The 20,479-nt window shown below is 38.3% G+C and overlaps 1 protein-coding gene across 4 annotated transcripts in view; it reads left to right on the top strand.

The window, feature by feature from the left end:
- The first annotated feature begins 6,643 nt into the window (after window positions 1–6,643).
- ddc (dopa decarboxylase) overlaps window positions 6,644–20,479 on the top strand; it is a 33,919-nt gene continuing 20,083 nt past the window's right edge. The window contains exons 1-5 of one of the 4 annotated variants that reach the window (XM_058400502.1): window positions 6,644–6,798; window positions 9,824–9,867; window positions 11,163–11,371; window positions 12,726–12,839; window positions 13,079–13,198. In XM_058400502.1, coding sequence (XP_058256485.1) covers window positions 11,171–11,371; window positions 12,726–12,839; window positions 13,079–13,198 — 435 coding nt within the window. In that variant the 5' untranslated portion in view covers window positions 6,644–6,798; window positions 9,824–9,867; window positions 11,163–11,170. Of the gene's footprint in view, window positions 6,799–6,893; window positions 6,992–7,535; window positions 7,555–9,823; window positions 9,868–11,162; window positions 11,372–12,725; window positions 12,840–13,078; window positions 13,199–20,479 lie in introns of those variants that run through there. The other 3 variants (XM_058400507.1, XM_058400514.1, XM_058400523.1) reach the window with 3 other exon arrangements.

Genomic DNA, 20,479 nt, shown 5'->3' with positions numbered 1-20,479 from the left:
TTTGCTTTTTTAGCATACAAGGATTCTGAAGCCGACTGTTCCTAAAAATATGAACATCATACATTTTGTCAGAAATATTGGCTCAAAATGAACCAGCATCAAACATAAAATCTTTGATGATGCAATTTGAAATAATCATGTTTTTACGATTACAGCTTACTGAGACATTTAATTATATTACAGAAAAAAGTATCACATTTAAAATATTACATGATTTCTTTGAAATAGACCTTCGTGGAATGGCAGTCCATTTTAGCTGGCATATACAATATTCATTTATTGCCTGTAACCACTTCATTCTGGTCAGGGTCATGGTGGATCTGAACGCTGCAACACTGGCTACAATGTGGGAGAATTCACCTAGGATGGGACACCAGTCCATTAGAGATCACTCCAATTTGCATTCTCATTCATGCATCTATACAACTACCTCTATATGACTGAGTCTGTCTTACAAATCTGTAAGATGAATTAGTTGTCCTGTAAAATAATCTTCATTTTACTCTAGCCAAACTGCATAAATTAGAGCAAGTCATTACAAAGTCTTGAGTAATTTTCGAGACCTCGGCCATACTGTGATCAATTGCTTAGAAGCTGTGTTTAAAGACATTCACCCCATACCCACAAGTTATATGGGAAGATACAAAAGCCCTGATAAACCCTACACGACATGCAACAATGTCAAACAAATCCTTTAAATTGTGATAAAATATATGCATGTGAGCCTGAGACAAGAAGTTACTGAGAAAAAGGAGCTGCTAAGCTGGATCCCCTGATTATCTTCAGCTGCCAGTTAATCATCACAGACAATGAGAAATGATCACAGTCTGTTTGCTTTGAGTGAAGGCCATTTGAGGGTTATGTCCAAGCAAGTGTGCTCATCCTATTATTATAATAATCACAATAATTACACATTATTATTATTATAATGGTGCCATTGTTTATGGTATAGCTATAGCATTTACGTTTTTGTCCCTATCCAATGGGAATATAGGAAACTGGTGGAAAAGATGAAAGATTGTTCCATACCATCAGTGTCATAACTGTATAAGGTTAGATTATTGTCAAAGCACTCTAGGCAGTACCATTTTACCTGCTACATTCGATTTAACACGTATAGCAAAAACAAAAAAGAACTTAGAGCCCCCCATCCCCTTTGACCCGCAATAACTGTGGAGGATTTCTCAAGCACTCAACAAAAAGCATATTATACATGAGTAACAAAAATAAAATACACTTAAAAATACACATAATCACTTCATCTGGTGGACGACAATAATAAGAATTAAAATAAGGTGTGACATGAGGCAGATAATTACAAAGACTTGTTTAAGTCTTTCTATAAGAATAGCTTTATTGTATTCCAAATCTTGTTAAATGTGGATAATTTTTCTTTTAAAATAAATCTCAATTCTTCTACTGTAGGTGCAAGATGTTTCCCAGTTCTCTATCCTACATCTCAAGAGTGGGTACAGCATCTGCTTTTGACATCGGTAAAATAAGTCTTTTTGCAAGTATCATACAAAATGAAATGGCCTATGTTTGATATCCATTAATATCCATTACAGAGAGCATCTACTTCTCCCAGAAGTCCAACATAAGGCTCAGGTTCCAGATTGATTGCGTATGCATCAGAAAGAAATTCAACAGTTACAATATTGTGAAATTCTTTGTTTCACCCAGCAGGCATACCCTCGGGTCAGCCTGGAGCAGAGAAGGTTAAGAGCTTTGCTCAAGGGCTCTATGGTGTTAATTTGACAGTGCTGGGGCTTGAACTCCCACCTTCTAATCAGTAACTCATAGCCTTAACTATCAAGCCACCATTGTCTTTATTTGCTCTGATACTGTTGTGCGAGACCATTTAGTGTTATAGGTCAGTAGTAGTATTTTAAAATCATTGCAAAATTTGCTTATTAAATTTGTGTCTGCATTATGTAGTTTCATTACAGTGGGTATAGGAAAGAATCACCACAATGTGGTCACCCCCTTGTGAATAAATATGGTCATTTTGATTAGCTCAGCATAAAAATAGTTATTCCACTCCATGGTAGGGCAATCGAAGCAAGCAGTCAACTATGAGTGGCACAACTGAGCTTTGCAAAGAGGCCAAGCAGAAAAGGGTGTTATGGTTAGATGAGACTAAATTCTAACTATTTGGCCTCAACACCAAATGGTATCTCTGGCAGAAAGCCAATACTGCTCCTCATCCAAATAACACCATTCCTACATTAAAGCATGAAAGTGGTAATATCCTGTTGTGGTAGTGTTTCTGTGTAGTAGGGACTGTAGCACTTGCCAGGATAGAAGAAAAATGTATGGGAAAAATACCATCAAATACTTGAGAAAAAACCTGCTGCCCTCTGCCAGAAAGTTGTCTATGGGAAGAAGGTTCACCTTCCAACATGGTGATGACCCAAAGCACACAGCAAAATTGACCACACAGTGGTTGAACGAGAAATGTCCTTACAGGGCCTAGTCAGAGACCAGACTTAAAACCCATTGCGAATCTGTGGAATGACCTAAAGACTGTATTCCACCAACAATCACCATCAAATTTAACTGAAATTGAGCAGTTTTGCAAAGAAGAGTGAGCAAATATTGCAAAGTCTAGATAAAGCTGGTGGAGATGTATCCCAATAGACTTCTTCTTCTTCTTCTTCTTCTTTTGGCTTTTCCCTTCAGAGGTCGCCACAGTGAATCATCTCACTCCACCTATCCCTATCCCTATCTTTTGCACCCTCAACACTTGCACCCACTAGCTTCATATCCTCATTTATTACATCCATATACCTCCTCTTTGGCCTTCCTCTTTGCCTCCTGCCTGGCAGCTCCTTGTCCAACATTCTCCTACCAATATAGTCACTCTCCCTCCTCTGAACCAAACCATCTTAATCTGGCCTCCCTAACTTTGTCCTCCAAACGTCCAACATGAGCCATCCCTCTGATGTACTTGTTCCTAATCCTGTCCAACCGTATCACTCACAAAGAGAATCTCAACATTCAGCTCTGCTACCTCCAGCTCTGACTCCTGTGTCTTCCTCAGTGACACTGTCTCTAAACCATACAGCATGGCCGGTCTCACCACTGTCTTGTACACCTTCCCCTTGATTCTTGCTGATATTTTTCTATCACGCAGGACTCCCAACACCTTTCTTCCCCATTCCAACCTGCCTGCACTCGATTTTTTACCTCTTTCCCACACTCTCCATTACTCTGGACTGTTCACCCCGAGTACTTAAACTCCTGTACCTTCTTCACCTCTTCACCTTGTAATATTACTGTTCCACTTCCCTCCCTTTCATTCACACATATGTACTCAGTCTTACTACGACTGACTTTCATTCCTCTTCTCTCCAGCGCAAACCTCCACAGTGCAACTCTCTCTGACCATCCCTATACTTCTCCATCAAAATTCTCAGAGCAAAAATTGCATCTGTTGTGCTCTTTCTGGGCATGAAGCCATACTGCTGCTCACAAATTTCCACTACCTTCCTTAACCTAGCTTCCACTACTCTTTCCCATAGCTTCATTGTATGGCTCATCGACTTGATCCCCCTATAGTTGCTGCAACTCTGCACGTCACCCTTATTCTTAAAGATCGGCGCTAAAACACTTCTTCTCCATTCCTCAGGCATCTTCTCACTCTCTAAAACCCTGTTAAACAGACTAGTTAAAAATTCCACTGCTGCCTCTCCTAGACACTTCCAGACCTCCTCCAGGATGTCGTCATGACCAACTGCCTTTCCACTTTTCATCCTCTTCAAAGCCTTCATGACTTCATCCTTTCTAATCTTATCTACTTTCTGTTCCACAGAGTTCACCCCTTCTACTCTTTTTTCCCTCTTATTTTCCTCATTCATCAGCTCTTCAAAGTACTCCTTCCATCTCCTCTGTACACTCTCCTCACTTGTGAGCACCTTTCCATCTCTATCCTTAATAACTCTAACTTGCTGCACATCCTTCGCATCTCGATCCCTCTGCCTAGCTAACCTGTACAAGTCCTTCTCTCCGTCTCTAGTGTCTAACCTAGTGTACAACTCGTCAAATGCCTTCTGCTTGGCCTTAGACACCTCCCTCTTCACTCTGCACTGTAACTCCTTGTATTCCTGTCTATTCTCTTCAGTCCTGTCCATGTCCCACTTCTTCTTGGCTAACCTCTTCCTCTTCCTCTTCCTCCACCACCAAGTCTCCTTATCTGCTTTCCTCCTTCCAGATGACACACCCAGAACCTTTCTTCCTGTCTCCCTGATCACTTCTGCTGTAGTTTCCCAGTCATCTGGCAGCACTACCTGACCACTCAGAGCCTGCCTCAACTTCTGTCTAAATTCCTCCGCAGGGCACCGTTCACAATGAAGTGGTCATCAACGTGGGATGTGGCCAAAGGACGTCCACTTCTATGCCTTTCTGTGACTCTTCCAGTCTCTCTGTATCTCTGTCGCAACCTGCTGATGACACTCTGTGACACTGTGATGAAGCTCAGTGGCCACTTCCCTCTGAGAACATTCAGTTTGAAGCCTCACAATGGCGAGGTACTGTTGATCAATTGTTAGATGTGGTCTTGGTCTCATGATGTCAAAATGTGAACAGCATGATGAAGAGGACTGTTTAAATACCAATTCTAATTGAACCAGAAAATTTATTGGTCGATTCATGGATCAAACACCAGTTTTTTGCCGTTAAGCACCTTGTTAGAGAACAGCAAGTTATGCAAAAACTACTGAAACACTGAACAGTTGGACATGTGCATTCAAAAGTGTAGAGAAGGTCAAATTAAGTTCACCTGGAAAGGTTATAGTGCATTTTAGGTGCATCCTGAAATTTCACCCGAAAGCCCAATATCTTTAACTTTTTGTGAGTAGTGTATGTCTCTTCCACATTAATGATTTATAAGAGGCTCATCCACCATACCATTTCCTGTGTGTGTTGTTTCTATGGGAACGATAATGTAGTAGTGATATTGAGTAATTAATAATTATGATCAATAAATAATGTTTAATTAAGTACATCTTATGCCGTATAACAACAACCAAAATGAATACTTCTCTAAACAGCTGCTTGTGCTGGTGTAAATCTCAGTCTTGACCACTAGGTGGCAGACAATTACTAGATCAGACGCATGTGCACTCCCAACACAAATGAAAGTCTTATTTCTAGCCTTATTTCAGCTAAGACAGAAAAATCAGCGAGAGGGATTTACAGCTGAAATTTGGAATAGAAAACTAGGTCCTCACCAGATTAAAATATGTACATTTCTTTTGTATATTATGATATCTGGTTATAAGGGATCAACAATAAATGCTGGTTGGTTAAACAAACTACCATTTTATAGTGTCTTTATAGTATCTAAATTGATAGTATCTAAGATTTCTAAGCATGACAGAAACAAACCACATCTATTCAACCTAAGCGGCCTAAATTTAAATTTTTCTACTACAGCTGTCCCTGAGAGGAAAAATCTATGAAAAAATCATTCCTTTTAGCATTAGCAATGCAGCATCAATCTTAAGATTCATGATTTTAGTCATTAGAGATATAGTGAGTACAGAACATTCAGAAAGATCATAATACATTAGAGAAAAATAGCACTAAAGATAAGGTATAACATTTGTACAATGGTGTAGATATGGATGTAACAGTATCTATATGTAAATTGAAATGTATTTTTAATAAAATGAGGAACAAATGACATTTTATTTAAGACTTATGAAAAGCTTGTGTCATCATGTACATTATAATTTTGAATGATGCTAATCAAAATGCTAATAAGAGAAAGTCACCAGTGAATTCTTAACATGGAAGCATATTTCTTTTCTTCTTTTTTTTTAAATAAATAAATAAAAAAAAAAAAAAACACAAATCTGCATTTGTGAATACTGAAAACCAAAACTTATAGATGCTTGCTTTTTTGAATATTTCACCACCATTTACAGCGTTTGTTTTACAGGCTTTCATGTGCAACAAAAGGCAACATGTGTAACATGCTACTTTGTTACAAGGTTGAATGTCCTTGCTTGTATGTGATCCCATCATGGGATCTATCCAAGGTTTTGGATGGGATCTTTAGATCATTATTAGATTAGATTAGAGTTTTATGCTCTCTGAAACAATGTTCATTTTAAAATAATAAAGATATGGGTTTTTTTCTTGGTTTTTTTTGTGATTTCAAGATTTCAATACTATGAATTTTTAAAAGTTAGTTTTTTCTCATTTAGAATTGTTTAATTTTGGCAAAATATTGAAAATATTCACCTGTAATTCAGACATTTTCAGCAAATTTCAGCAATTGTGATGTTATAGTTTATATGCTATGTATTTATTATTATTATTATTATTATTATTATTATTATGTTGATCATTTTATCATTATAAATTTCTCACATTTAAGTATTTTTTAAATTATTATTAAATTAATAAATTTTTATATTTTGTTCTCATTGTGAAGAAAAAAAAATCTATGAAAGCCTGTAATGTAAAAAGTTAAATACAATATGGAATGAAGTAATATTTTGCGTTTCTATGTATGCAGATGGAAAGTGAGTAGGATCTCGTTAACTCCTTATGAATCAGCTCTTCCTGCTGTGCAGTGCCGCACTCTGATTGGCTGCCTGAAAAGTGCGCTGAGCAGATAAAGACACGGGCTCCTGTATTCCGCTCTGCTCTGGATGACAGTGTGTGTATGTGTGTGCGTGTGTGTGTGTGTGCATGTGTGTGTGTATTTTCCACACTGAAAAGGGTGTGAGTGAACACAGAGGAGGAGGAGGAAGAGTCGGACTACTTTTTTTTTTTTTGACTGACACTGTAAGTACACTGTGTTTAAACGTTGCCTGGTCAAGTGCAGCAAAAACAAACCTCCATTCGTATGTGACAAAGCATGAGTGTGTGTGTGTGTGTGTGTGTGAGTGGTGAGTGTGAGTGATCACACTTGTTGCATGATCAGGTCACAGAGCAAGGTTCAGTTGAGGCATTGAAGTAAAAGTCACCGGCATTACTGGTATGCCTTTTGAACCTACTGTTAGCAAAATGTGCTTTTTAGTCTTTGTGTGTGTGTGTGTGTGTGTGTAAAAGCCTGTATGCATAATTTATTCTAACAATATTTATACCTCTCGAACAATGCATTGTAATCCCTAAAACCAAATGCTTTGTAAAGTGTTATATATTGTTTTCAAGGTTTTTATATACTCTGTGTGTGTGTGTGTGTGTGTGTGTGTGTGTGTGTGTGTTTATATACGTGTGAAGTCACCGGTCCTTCTGAGTGAGAGCAGAGGGGTTTAAGAGCGTTAACACTATTTGCCATCATGTAATCAAATAGACCTGTAGCCCTGTGGGTGAGCTGATGACCTCTCTCTCTCTCTCTCTCTCTCTCTCTCTTTCTCTCTCTCTCTCTCTCTCTCTCAGTCTCACTCACACACACACACCTGCATTAGTGTGTATTAATGTGGATTAGAAAGTGTTTACTCGAGTAGTAGAGACAGCAGAGCTTGGGAGATTATTCACCAGCGTCATCACTCCTTCAGAATATTCTGTGCTTCTTGTTGTGAGATGTTTCACGATCGTGTAAGTGATGAGTTCGAGAAGAGCCTTGACTTTTGTTTGGTAATCAGTTCATAGGTATTAGTTATAGGTATTAGTTAATCAGTTTATAGTTATGTTCACTGTTGTGGAAAGCTCATATGATCTTTTACCAGCTATTTTAATCTCATGTACAAACCTTAACAGTGTAGCTGATTTAAAAGCAAATTTGCAAGCAGTGAGTTTACCCTAACTACATTTCTTTAGATTTGATGAAGAATATTAATCCTTTTTACCAGTACACTGGTGTTTCCTTCCACCAGCAGAAAGGAAATCAAATCATCTGACATTTTTCAATCAGTATAAACAAATGTATTATTTTATCCCTGCGAGTCTGATAGAAAATGAGTCAGGAGTCTGTTGGCTTTCAGTGTGAGATCCGTTAGAATTTTAGTAGCTAAAAAAATAACACCTTAAATTTTAGATGCTTAGAGGCATGTCAGAGAGCAGAAATGGGTCTGATTCACTGTGAAGTGTGACATGACAAAGACATTCAATGCTGAATGTGGACACAATGAAACAGGCTCCGATGCCTCTAGAAAAAAGTCCTGTACTGCAACTTATTGCATCATATTAGCAACAAAAAATATAACAAGGCATTACTAACTTACAGATCTTTTCCTGTTTTAAGTGGTAAAAAGACTCTAGCAAAAATATCTAACAAAACAGAGAGAGAGAGAGAGAGAGAGAGAGAGAGAGAGAGAGATCTAAAATAAGTATTTTGCTACACTTTTTGTAGTTTCTTGGCAATATAACTAGTTTTTTCATCAAATTGTTTCACTGATATGCCACAGCAATGCATTTGTCATGGATTTTTATTCATAAATTGTATGTCCAATTTGTATTCAGGATAAATTATCATATGAAAAGGTTTTCTTCCTAAGTCTGTTTCAAGACTTACATGCTTTTCCAAAATGGCTCACTGGACAGTACATGATTGTAGAAGAAATATCTGCCCATAACAATTAAATTACAATTAAAAAATAATAGCAATTTGGCGTAAGGGCTCATTTACACACTCATTTGTTAAATGGTTGCAAAGCTGGGGTTATAACAAATGAAAAAATTAATAAAAAATTGTTAGGCAAAAAAAGATGATGCTACCGCATCGCATTTTATTCCTTACTTAACACTGATCAAGACATTATTTGTTGAGGCTGATGACTCAAAGTAAAGCTTCCAGGCTCAGAAAAAAGAAACAGGATTTCAGGATAGTTTAGAAGAGCCTGGGGGAGCTTCATCAACAGGTAACTTGCAGCCTGACTGACCTCAGAGCTACAAACTTAGATCATCTGTATACATTGGGCTGTATTCGTGTGTATATTTTTATGTACCGTGTTTGAATCAAGATATAGCAGGAGCCATGTTTTCCTATGGGGAGTTGTTGAAGGATTAAGAATCAATGCGTTTCTCAATCCTATGGATTTAAAGTTAGAGTTCTTGAATCTACAGAAAAAGTAAATAAATAAATAAATAGTTACTATGACGTTGTATGTCATGAAACACCTTGTATATCTGTTAATGTTTTTTTTTTTTTAAAGAAACATTTTGTAATACTTATGTTACCTGTTGTCTGTCTTTGGTCCTAACCAGTGACAAATCAAATCTATCTACAATGTTTATACTTGTCCTGCCTGTGTATATTAATAATAATTATTATTATTAATGTTATTCAGAATTTCATGGCTAAAGTTCTTAGAATTAATATACAAAACCTTCTATTTAATGTTTTTAAATGTAAATATGAGGTAATGTAATGTAATTAAAGGTGTAAAATTCCAGTACAGTTGAGGCTAAGATCAATATTTAGTGGTTCTACTTTGAATGTCATTCGTGTCTTTAACTATTCTGATCATTTTGCATTTTTACATGTGACTCATAGCACTCAAATTTAAAATTGAGGTTTTATATCCTGTCTTGCTCTTTAATTTGCATAAGAACATTAAACACTGGGCAATGTTGGTATTGTCAGTTGACTTTTTCCAAACAGCTTTCACTGACTGAAAAACAATCGCAAAGCTAGGTAAATTCAGTTGGCTTTGCTTGGCTTTCCACTGACGCAAACAAGTTTTGAGTGGCTCCTGAATGTACAAGAAACTTAGCTGGCATTCGGTTCGGTTCATTCGTACTCCGAAAATGCTATGTATGCTAATGCAAATTTCCAGTTTCCATTCTTAAGGCTAAAATTCATAAGGGAGGGCATTCATAGGCAGAGGATTTACTGTATTTATTAATTTTATGTATGTATTTACAGAATCAGTTTGGTAGGACCGACTGCTGTTACCTTAATTATCAGTAGTAAGTATTGTTTTACGCTTATTATTTTTCATATTACATTCACATTCAACTTATATACTTTAGCAGCTTAGAGGATTCGGCATTGTTCTGCACCTAGTTCTAGTGTAGTTTTAACATAAGTGACTACATAGTCCCCTGCCTTTCGCCCAATGTGTGCGGGGATAGGCTCCAGCAGACCCCCATGACCCTAATTAGGAATAAAGCGGGTATAGACAGTGGATGGATGGATGGATGACTACATTGTAATTTAATATGCAACTTGTACTAAAAATGCTATTAGCTAGCACTTACACTGTAAAGTAAACATATAAGTGCTATTGTAATGTACATGTGGACTGTGAAAATGATTTAAGAGATTTGATGTTGGAAATATATCAATGTCTAATTCTATCTAATGGAATAAGGTGTAGGAAGACACTTTAGCCAGGTAGTTTAGCAGATTTCCAAGGAAATATGAACTTAAGAATTTCCATATGAAGGTATTTAAGGGCTATCACAGTCTTTGTTTGTTCATGGTATTATAATTTTATTTATTTATTTATTTATTTATTTATTTATTTATTTTCTGTGTACTTTTGTGTTGGAACTGTTTTCAAAAGTGAACATTTATTTATGTCAATGAGGTTTAAAACTATACCGTTGCATAGTTGATATATCCCCTAACCTAGTGTTAGAACTTATTAACAATTAAAAAAAAAACATTATATATATATATATATATATATATATATATATATATATATATATATATATATATATATATATATTTATATATATATATATAATGTTTGTTTTTTTTTAATTGTTGGAAAAATCTTTTTTTTGTATTTTTTACCAAAAGCAATTTGTTTTGGTAAAGTCTAATGTATTCAACAATCATAAAAATTCTGAGAAATGAATATGCTTCTAATCTGGGATTGGAATGAACATGAAGAATTTCATGAAATCAGGTCAATTAGAAAAAGATTTTTAGTCTTGTGAATGTGGAATAAATATTTGTATGAAAATATTTTTAAATAGTTAAAAAAATACAACACAGTCAAAACTTTCAGAGTTTCAAATTATGCAGTGAACAGCAGTATAACTATAACTCAAGTTCCCCTTGGGTTTTAAATTTTAATTCGATTCGGATCATTTTAGACTTTTTGTAAATTCAAAATGTGTAAATTCTGTTAAATCAGTAATGATCAGATCTGTAAAAAAAAAAAAAAAAAGTTTTCCTCAGAAAGAGGATATTTTCGGACAAAGATCAACAATAAAAGCTCACGATATGTTATACGGTGGCATCTCTCCAGTTGTCAAGATGGAAGTTGCAGAATTCCGCAAGCGAGGGAAGGAGATGGTGGACTATATAGCCGACTATCTGGAGAACATTGAGAAAAGGAATGTTTATCCCGACGTGGAGCCCGGCTACCTACGAGCGCTCATTCCTGAGGTGGCCCCGGATGAGCCAGAGACGTATGAAGACGTGGTTAAGGACATCGAGCGGGTCATCATGCCTGGGGTGAGTCATGCTCATGCAGGACCCCATTTTATTTAGTTTTGACCATGTTAACATTTTGGTGGAAAGTATGACTATATTTACCATACTTCTTTGTTTTTAGTCTTCCTTTCAAGCACTTGATGTACTGATGATTAAAGTGAAAAGATATTTGCTAAATTTGCAGCTAAACTCTAGCGCAGTAATCCACAGTGAAGGATGTTCAAAACTACAGTTTAATTTATTGAAAATGAATAAACACAGCATGGGGGATTTTGCACACTAATTCATTCAGTGAGTTGTGTTTGTATTTGCTTTCCATTTAGTCCTAATTATATAAAATTTATTGTTGCCCTTGGAGCCATTTCAGGTACCTTTGTTAGTGCACATTAAACCGTATTAATGACTCATATTGGGAAAGTCCTGTATGGACCCCTGCTGCCTTTCTCTCACACGCATGGAATTACTTTTAAACCTGGAAAAAAGAGTGATGTCATTCATGTTGACATAAACAGTGCAGCAGCTGCAGCTAAACTACAAAAGATTTTGAGTAGTCTGTGTATATAATCAACCAACCATCTCTCTATCTTTCTTTATTTATTTTTTCTGTCTTGATGAATGGATGCATTGATTCATTGAAGGATGGATTGATTTTCCTTGATTTTCCCTCATTTTACATCTTCCTTCCTTCCTCCCTTCCTTCCTTCCTTTCTTGATGGGCGGATGGATGGATGGTTCGATGGAAGAATGGATAAATGGATAGACTTATTTTCCCTTCCTTCCTTCCTTCCTTCCTCCATTCCTTCCTTCCTTCCTTCCTTCCTTCCTTCCTTACTTACTTACTTAATCTGGTTTTCTTTCTTTCTTTCTTTCTTTATCAAATGAGCTACAATGACGTTTCTTGGTTATATCCCTTGCCGTCCATCCACCTATCTCTCCATCTTTCTTCCTTCCTCAAACACTTGGCCAGTATTTTCCTGGTCATGCATTTGCCATCCACTTAAAAATGAATATTTACAGGCATCAGTCTATCCATCTATTCCTCTTTCCACCAGCCTCTTGTTGCATAAACCATATCATTCACTCACCTATTCATAGATCAATCTATCCATCCATCTTCTTGAAGAAACATGGTACACTGGAGTATTTTAAAAATGAATAAAATGTTTCCATTTCTGTTGAAATGCAGTGAATTTTTCTTTTTTATTTTGTAACAACCCTGGAAGTTTTATTTTAAAGATGTTTTGTATATGTTGAAGCCCTTCGGATGTGGCAAATATGTAAAATACACACTGGACTCAAATGTTGTTTTTTGTATTATAACAGAATGACGCTGTGTCACTGGAATGACTTTACCTTCTTTTTTTATTTCTTTCAGGTAACCCATTGGCACAGCCCATACTTCTATGCCTACTTTCCCAGTGCTAACTCCTTCCCTGCATTACTGGCAGACATGCTGTCCGGGGGAATCGGCTGTGTTGGTTTCTCCTGGGTATTTATCTTTTCTACACTATCATTCCACCATCCTTGGTTTTGTTTCTTTGTCTTCTTTCTTTCTTGGGATTGGATGGAGGAATGTGAATGTTCAGAAATTGTATTGGCTTTTCGTTTCTTTGTTTTACTCTCCATCCATTTTTTGTCTATCTATCCATCCATCCATGCTTCTATCGTCTTTATTTTTTAACCTCCACCTTTCTTCCCTTTGTTGAAGTGTGTTCTGTTGTTTCTCAGGCAGCGAGTCCGGCTTGTACTGAGCTGGAGACCGTGGTGCTCGACTGGCTGGGAAAAATGCTGAAGCTGCCTGAGGAGTTTATAGCAGGAACGGAGGGCGAAGGAGGCGGCGTGATCCAGGTGAGCTCCTGATACGTTCATTAAATAGAGAACAAATATTACAAGCTATTAAAATTATGCTCCACAATAAAATATGAAATATTAAGCAGCGATGTTCGACTTTCGATTCTGTACTCTTTTTGTTTTTGCAAGAGACATTTATTCAACCCTTTAGATTAGAGACAGTAGAAATAGTTTCATATGATATTACATTTAATATTACATTAGTAAACATCAAGAATATATAAACCAGAATGGCTGACATGAAGGTAAATAGTAAATCAATGAATCACTCTTTACAACCGTGTTGAGCAGAAAAGTATCTTACCTTGGGGGTGGGGGTGGGGTTTGGGCTACAACAGTGTTCCTCTGAATCTCCAAGAATCTGAGGCTTCACTGGGTAAAGATGGTGTTTATTAATCAGCAGGAGCAGTGACAGTAGGTCCAGCTACAAGGCCAATCACTTGTTTATATTAACACGCTCATTTTAATACATTACCATTTCTGAAGTAACAACTTACACCAGGATTTTAATAAATGTGTTGTTTGTGTAGATGCTGATAGAGTAAAGGAGAAGTTTATTTCACATTCCAGGAAGGACTCCAGTGAGAGAGAGAGAGAGAGAGAGAGAGAGAGAGAGAGAGAGAGAGAGGCCAACAAGGACGGTTTAGTTTAAGCATTAAACATAACATTAACTAGATAATAGGTACGTGTCAATCTTCTACAAACAATAATCAACTTTGCATCAGTAACATTTGCTTTTTCATCACTGATTCATTTACTAGAACGACATGTCCCCGGAAGTGTTTTATTCCTAATGTCAAAATCAATCCTGTTTCGCCTTGAGCCCCTTTCCCTTGACACTTTATTGGATTTTGACACCGAGGTCCCAGCAAACGATTACGTTTTAACCACCTTGAAGAAATCCATCATGGGTGCATGCTGGAAACCGGTGGCTGCTCACTCAAACAGCAATTTGTTGCTCATCGAATTGCGTTCATGTGGCCCGTCTGCTGGAAATTGGCTTTTACCGCGTCAGCTGTAGACAAGTCACGGCGGCATGAGATGAGCGCAATTTACCTTAATGTCTGAGTTAAACGTCATGCGGTACAGCTGGATCTGTTTGGATGACGGATCTTTTATTATTGTAGGTGCGTGTGCGTGAGCATGTCTCCTCCTCCTCCAGCTTCTGTTTTGTCCTTTTCAAAACATGATGCTCACTATGGCAACAAAGAGCTCTCACTTCCTGTCTGTGGGATTGAGGGGGTTGGTGCTGTAAATGATGCTTAGGAATAGAGCTGGACAGTGAGTGGCAGGAGTGCTGATTAAATTTACATTTAAATAACGTTAAGTTGACGTGTTGTATGCTACATTCGATGTTTTGTGTGTTAACTGACCTTTAACAGTAGGGACTGATTATTTGATGTACTTTAAATATACATAAGTTATTTATCATTTAACAAATGTTTGATCTTTCTGGTTTGATTATACTTTTGTTTTATGAGGAATGATTTGTTAATGTGAAATTAGGAACTTAATAAGAATAATGCGGCTGCTTCCTGTTTTTATGTATGCAAAAGCCAAGGAAATTATATTATTATGGATATTGACATATCAAAACCAGACTTTCATAGGAATAGAGCCCTGTAATTAGTGTAAGTAGTGTAATTAGTACTGTGCTTGCAATGAGAGAGAGCGTCTCAATGAGAACAGCTCAGTGTTTGTTTGCATAAAAAAAGAACTAAAAATTGCTGTTCTTGACAGCTTGAGTATAAAATGTTAATTAAAAACAAAACGACATAATACAAACCCTTTTCACCAGTACATCAATTTAGTTGACATTTTCAATCAGTATAAACCAATGAATGATTTTATCTTGGCAAGTCTTCCATGTGTTTCTCACTCGGTTGGATAACCTTACACAGAATTTTAGTGGCTGAAGATAAACACCTTCAAATTTTATATGCTTTTTCTAGTGCAAGCACTTTGGGCATCTCACAGAGCAGAATTTGGTTGATATCACCATTTACTTAGAAGATAGAAACATTTGTGTGTTTGTTTCTTTTAACTTTTCTATGAATATATGACCCCAAGTAGGCTAGGTAAAAACAGTACTACTTATGACAAACTACAAACCCTTAAAGCCCTGAGTGTCTACTTTCATATGAGCTTCATTTTAACCACCGCTGTGGAGCTGATAACGAGCACAAAATGCATTCGTTTAATGCACAGTAGTGACCATAAAACTGTGCAGTTGACCTACAGTTGTTAAGGCAATTATGAGCAATGGGGCATTTTTAATTAAGTCATATTATTTAGAATATCACCTTCAACAGATATAGTTTTCAATAGTTTTATGTAACATCAAGGTCCTAAAATTGTGGGTGTGTATTACATTAATGTGCATAATTAAAGGAAATCTTTAATTGAATTCAAGTACATTCAAAAAGATGTCCTTTTAAGCTTTTCTAGGAAAATAATCATTGGCAAGGTTTTGGGATGCAGCCTATTGAGAAGCAGAGTTAATTTTACTGCAATGATGTTTTTTAATAATAGCAGTGTCTTTAATACTCATACACTACAGCAGTAGAACTTTCACCATATCTCCAAGTCCATGTGAATGTGTTAGAATCATGTATTAAAGCTGGCATTTTAATAGAAAATTGTTCAACACCTCCTGACCAATCAAAATCCAGAATTTCATCGTTGCTGTTTCACATATTTTGTAGCAACAGATTTTCTTGGAATCAATACCTGTACAGTGATGTTTCACAGTATGTGTGCTGGCGTTAAAAATCTTTGATCGCAGATTTAAGCAAAGCGCTCTGATTATTAGGTAGTTAAAAGTCATCGTCAGGTTTTTGTTTCAGTTTTTTTCCCCCTTTTCAGAAATATAGACGTGATTATATAGTCACAAAGCAGTGCCCATCTCATCTTCTGTTGTGGTAATGAGGCTGTGTGTGTGTGTGTGTGTGTGTGTGTGTGTGTGTGTGTGTGTGTGCGTGTATGTGTGTATGCGTGTGTGTGTGTGTGTGTGTTTACCAAAAAAGAAAAGGATCAAAGAAAAGGTCTGGCTCACAGCTAAGCTGATTCAATATGTGTCAATGGTGCTTGAATTGGTGCAGCTCCCCACTTACTGTGCGTGTGTGTGTGTGTGTGTGTGTGTGTGACTATAATAGAGGCAACAACCTACTCACCTCCTTTATTGGTGCTTTTGAAATGCAGCACTTAAACCTCAGCAATCGATACTAATAAATGGCAAATTCTCAATTAGTCTTGAAAACACAAATCTCAAAATTCTAGAAAATGTCAACAAATTCAATGGAAATAAAATAAAATACTTAGAAAAACAAAACAAATGGCTGAATGAGCCGTCTTAAAAGTTTTAAAGTGTATTAAAGTCTAAGCCTTAACAAAGGTTATTGTTGAATATCATACATTTATTTATATTATTGCTTGTTGTTAAGAAATCCTTAAGTGACTTTTATGGAATATCACAAGCATTTCATTTATTTTCATTATCTGTTTTTCACAAGTGTCTAAATTTCACAAGGACATTAGACTGATCTTTAAATGAAACTTTGATATTCAAGGTTGCATAAATTCAATACAGTGGCGCTTGACATTTTGAGAACCCTTTAGAATTCTGCCTAAATAGGATCCAAAACAGTGTCAGATTTTCACACAAGTCCTAAAAGTAGACAAAATGAACCCATTCAAATAAATAGGAAGCGTGAGTGGATGCCTGGGGTGTCGCTAGTGATGCAGCATCTTGTTCCCTTCTCAGGGAACCGGTTACATACATAACCTGTTATAGTTCCCTTTCGAGGGAACGCCGATACCAACTCTGCCACATGCTATGTCACGGAGGTCGTGAAAGAGCACAAATGAGCCAGGAGCAGTGCATCATTAGCCCTGTAAGACCCAGGACACAGGAGTGGGGTCCAGGTCCAGGTTATAGAGCCTGATAAGGGTGTGGGGAGAGGACCAACCTGCCACAGCACAAATATTCTGGGGTGGAGGGGGACGCCCCTAGCCAGAGTGCTAGACGAGGCAGTACACTTAGTGGAGTGAGCTTTAATCCCTAGAGGTGATGCCACACAGCACACCTTATAGGCCTAGAAGATAGCTACCACTACCCAGCACAAAGTGCTGCTTGGAGACCAGATTGCTTTTGTTGAGGCTGCGAAAGCAGATGAAAAGGGAGAGGACTTATACCTTGCACTTGAGCAATAGGCGTACGTCCCTTGAACCTGAACTAGGCAAGCAGGTGCAGTATTTCATGCTCCACCAACTCATGGGGCAGATGGCAGAAGGCCTGCAGAAAGGCCGGAAGACCAGCTTATAGCAGAGCCATTTCAATTCAATTCAATTCAATTTTATTTGTATAGCACTTTTAACAATGGACATTGTCTCAAAGCCTCTTTACAGAACACAGTACAAAAGTCCTAGATGTTAGACAAAATCATCCCTAGTGAGCAAGCCTGATGCGACTGTGGCAAGGAAAAACTCCCTTAGATGAGGAAGAAACCTTGACTCGAAAGGAACCAGACTCAAAAGGGAACCCATCTGCATTTGGGTGACACTGGTGAATGTGATTATAAATTATTATAAACACCGGAGATTGTGATTATGAACAATGATCTTTCTACAGTAATAACAACTAGTAGTTGCAGTAATAGCAACTACTGCCCGGCCAAAAATTGGCATATGCATTCCACCATTTACGGTTGGAAATGCCATTCCCAGGGCCTTAGCCCCTGCCTCAGCAGGAAGCCTGCTTCCTGATCATGTGCTCTGGAATGTGAAAAGTTCTCAGCAAGAGAAATCTCTACTCAGTACCAGATCTAGTGCACCAACCTGAACAGAGGGCACAAACACAGACCGCCAAAATGATTGATGCAGGGGAACTCCAAAGGTAGCCCCTGAGTTTCAGGAGAAAGTGTTTCAGCACTAGAAACATAGCCCCCATCTTCAGGCAATCTGTGTGCCATGAGAGACAGGAGAGAGGGAGAAAGCACACACTTCACCGGGTTGAGGCCTAGGGACCTCATGTGAGCAACCATGGCATCTCAATGTCTGGCTGCCACTTTTCTTGACTGAGCCAAGATGAGATAATTGAGTACGGATAGTATGGATATTGAGTATTGAGTATGGATACCCCAGGGTGCATTGATGCCAGAGCAGCCTCCATGCAGTCTGTGAGGGTGAGAAATAAGACTAGGCCTAAAAGGAGAACCTGGCACTGGTACGCTTCACCCCAAAAGTGAATCAGTGGAGTCTCCTCTGCTCTGTTGAGATGCAAATGTGAAAATATGCACCAATATGTTTCAGCATACAATTTGGAGCACACAGGTCCAAAATTGGGTGTAGCCCCTGTTCTTCTTGGGAACCAAGACATGCCAGATCGGCCTGGGAGGGGAATGCACTGTACAGCCCCTTTGTCTCTCGCCTGGGGGACCTGCCCCTAAGCACTGCCCAACCACCCAGATTTTACATTGGGGGGTTCAGGCTGCAACACTAGCCTTCTTTTCCTGCCACAGCAGGCCAGGCTGGGGCTGGTGGCTACCAACCTAGCCCTAGCTCCTCACTGCGGCGAAGGAAGAACAGGCCCTTAGGAGATATCAGGATGTCTAAAAGAGAGGTTTTGTCCCTTTCTTTTATCTCTGTCAGAGTGTGTCTCTGTGGCAACTAAATGTAGTCATGAAATGGGCCATCTGCTTTGTGGCACAGAGGGCTAAATCTGTGGCCTGGCGGAGTTCATACCTCATTGATGACCCCCTTCCCGCAGAAGGGGCCTTCTCCTTTAGCAGGTCAGCTCGGTACAACTGCAAAACTTCCATTGTGTGCAGCACCACAACGGCTTAACCTACGGGATTGTAGGATTTCCCTATAAGGCCAATCTGGCCCAACAGGGCCTCAATGGGAATGCAGACTTTCTTCATGCAGCCTAAGGGGAGAGATGCAAGCATCTCTTCAACCCTAGGCATCGCCGCATACCCCTGTGCATCAGTCCACAATGGCTAAATAGTCAGCAATGGCTGAGGAGAACAGCCAGGCAGATCAAGGATTATTCCACAACCTCAACACCTCAGTGTGGAGGTATGGGGAAAATGGGAGGTGTCTGCATGGAGGTGGAAGTCGGCGTGAAGTTAGTCAGAGATTGTCAAGCTCATAGCGGACAACACTAACCTTTCATCATGCCAATCTAAGCTTAGCTTAGCAACAGCACATGTGATCACCTCCAGAAGCTTTCCAAACACCACAGAATGCAGTGGCAATTCGAATGCTGTTTGCTCCTTGTTCTCCTCCGATTAGCTCCTCAGATCCGTTTGCATATTGCATTATATCCTCATCTAGGTTGGGGATGAAATCGCAAAGCGAGCTCCCAGGGCCAAGGCAGAGATATTAGAGTCAGCTGAAAGGATGAAAGGGATTAACGAAGCAATGACCGAATCCGGCACACTGCCTCGACAGACGCAGGACTCGAGCCATGCAGCACAAGCACTTGGCTGGAAATACAAGCAAGCAAACTCAGAATAAGCTTAGTGACAGCGCGCGCAAAACTCATCAGCATGAACGCCACTGATTGCTTCTCTCAAAAAGCAATTCAGTGACATACCGGTCATCATTGCCCACATCAAGGTCCTCAGAGTCTGATGAACACAATAAGTGTTCCCATAGTGTCAGAGATGCTTTCCCATAGTGTCAGCCATGACACAGCATCGAGTTCCCTCAAAAATGAACTGCAAGTAAATATTTCCAGTAACTGGTGATCAGTCTTGCACAATGGCTTAGAGGAATTTTAGCCCATTCCTCAGTACAGAACATATTCAACTATGGGATGTTGGTGGGCTTCTCCACTTGAAGATTCAATTCAAGATTCAATTCAAAGATTCAAGAAGCTTTATTGTCATTTCAAGCACATATAGCTGACGCAGTACATAGTGAAATGAAACAACGTTTCTCCAGGACCTGGTGCTACATAAACATACAACAACAAAGTTCAACATAAAAACAACACCACAGAGCTAGGACAGAAGATTGTCTTAGCCACGTAAAGTGCACAGTGTGCAGCTAGGTGCAAACAGAGCATAGACAAGACAGTGCAAAATACAATAAATACAATAAAGACAACACAAAAGAACACAGGACACTTAGTGCCGAAAAGAAAGAAAAGAACATGTGTACTGGAATGTAAGTGAAATAAGATAAGATAAAGTGAAATGATGTAAAAAAAAAAGTATTGTGCAAAAAATTGTGCAAAAATACACAGCAGCGGTTGAGGTAGTGCAAATAGAA

Source organism: Hemibagrus wyckioides, linkage group LG01 (genome assembly GCF_019097595.1).
Source record: "Hemibagrus wyckioides isolate EC202008001 linkage group LG01, SWU_Hwy_1.0, whole genome shotgun sequence".
Taxonomy (NCBI): Eukaryota; Metazoa; Chordata; class Actinopteri; order Siluriformes; family Bagridae; genus Hemibagrus; species Hemibagrus wyckioides.
The sequence above is the reverse complement of the archived record's forward strand: the minus strand, read 5'-3'. Positions and strand labels throughout refer to the sequence as shown.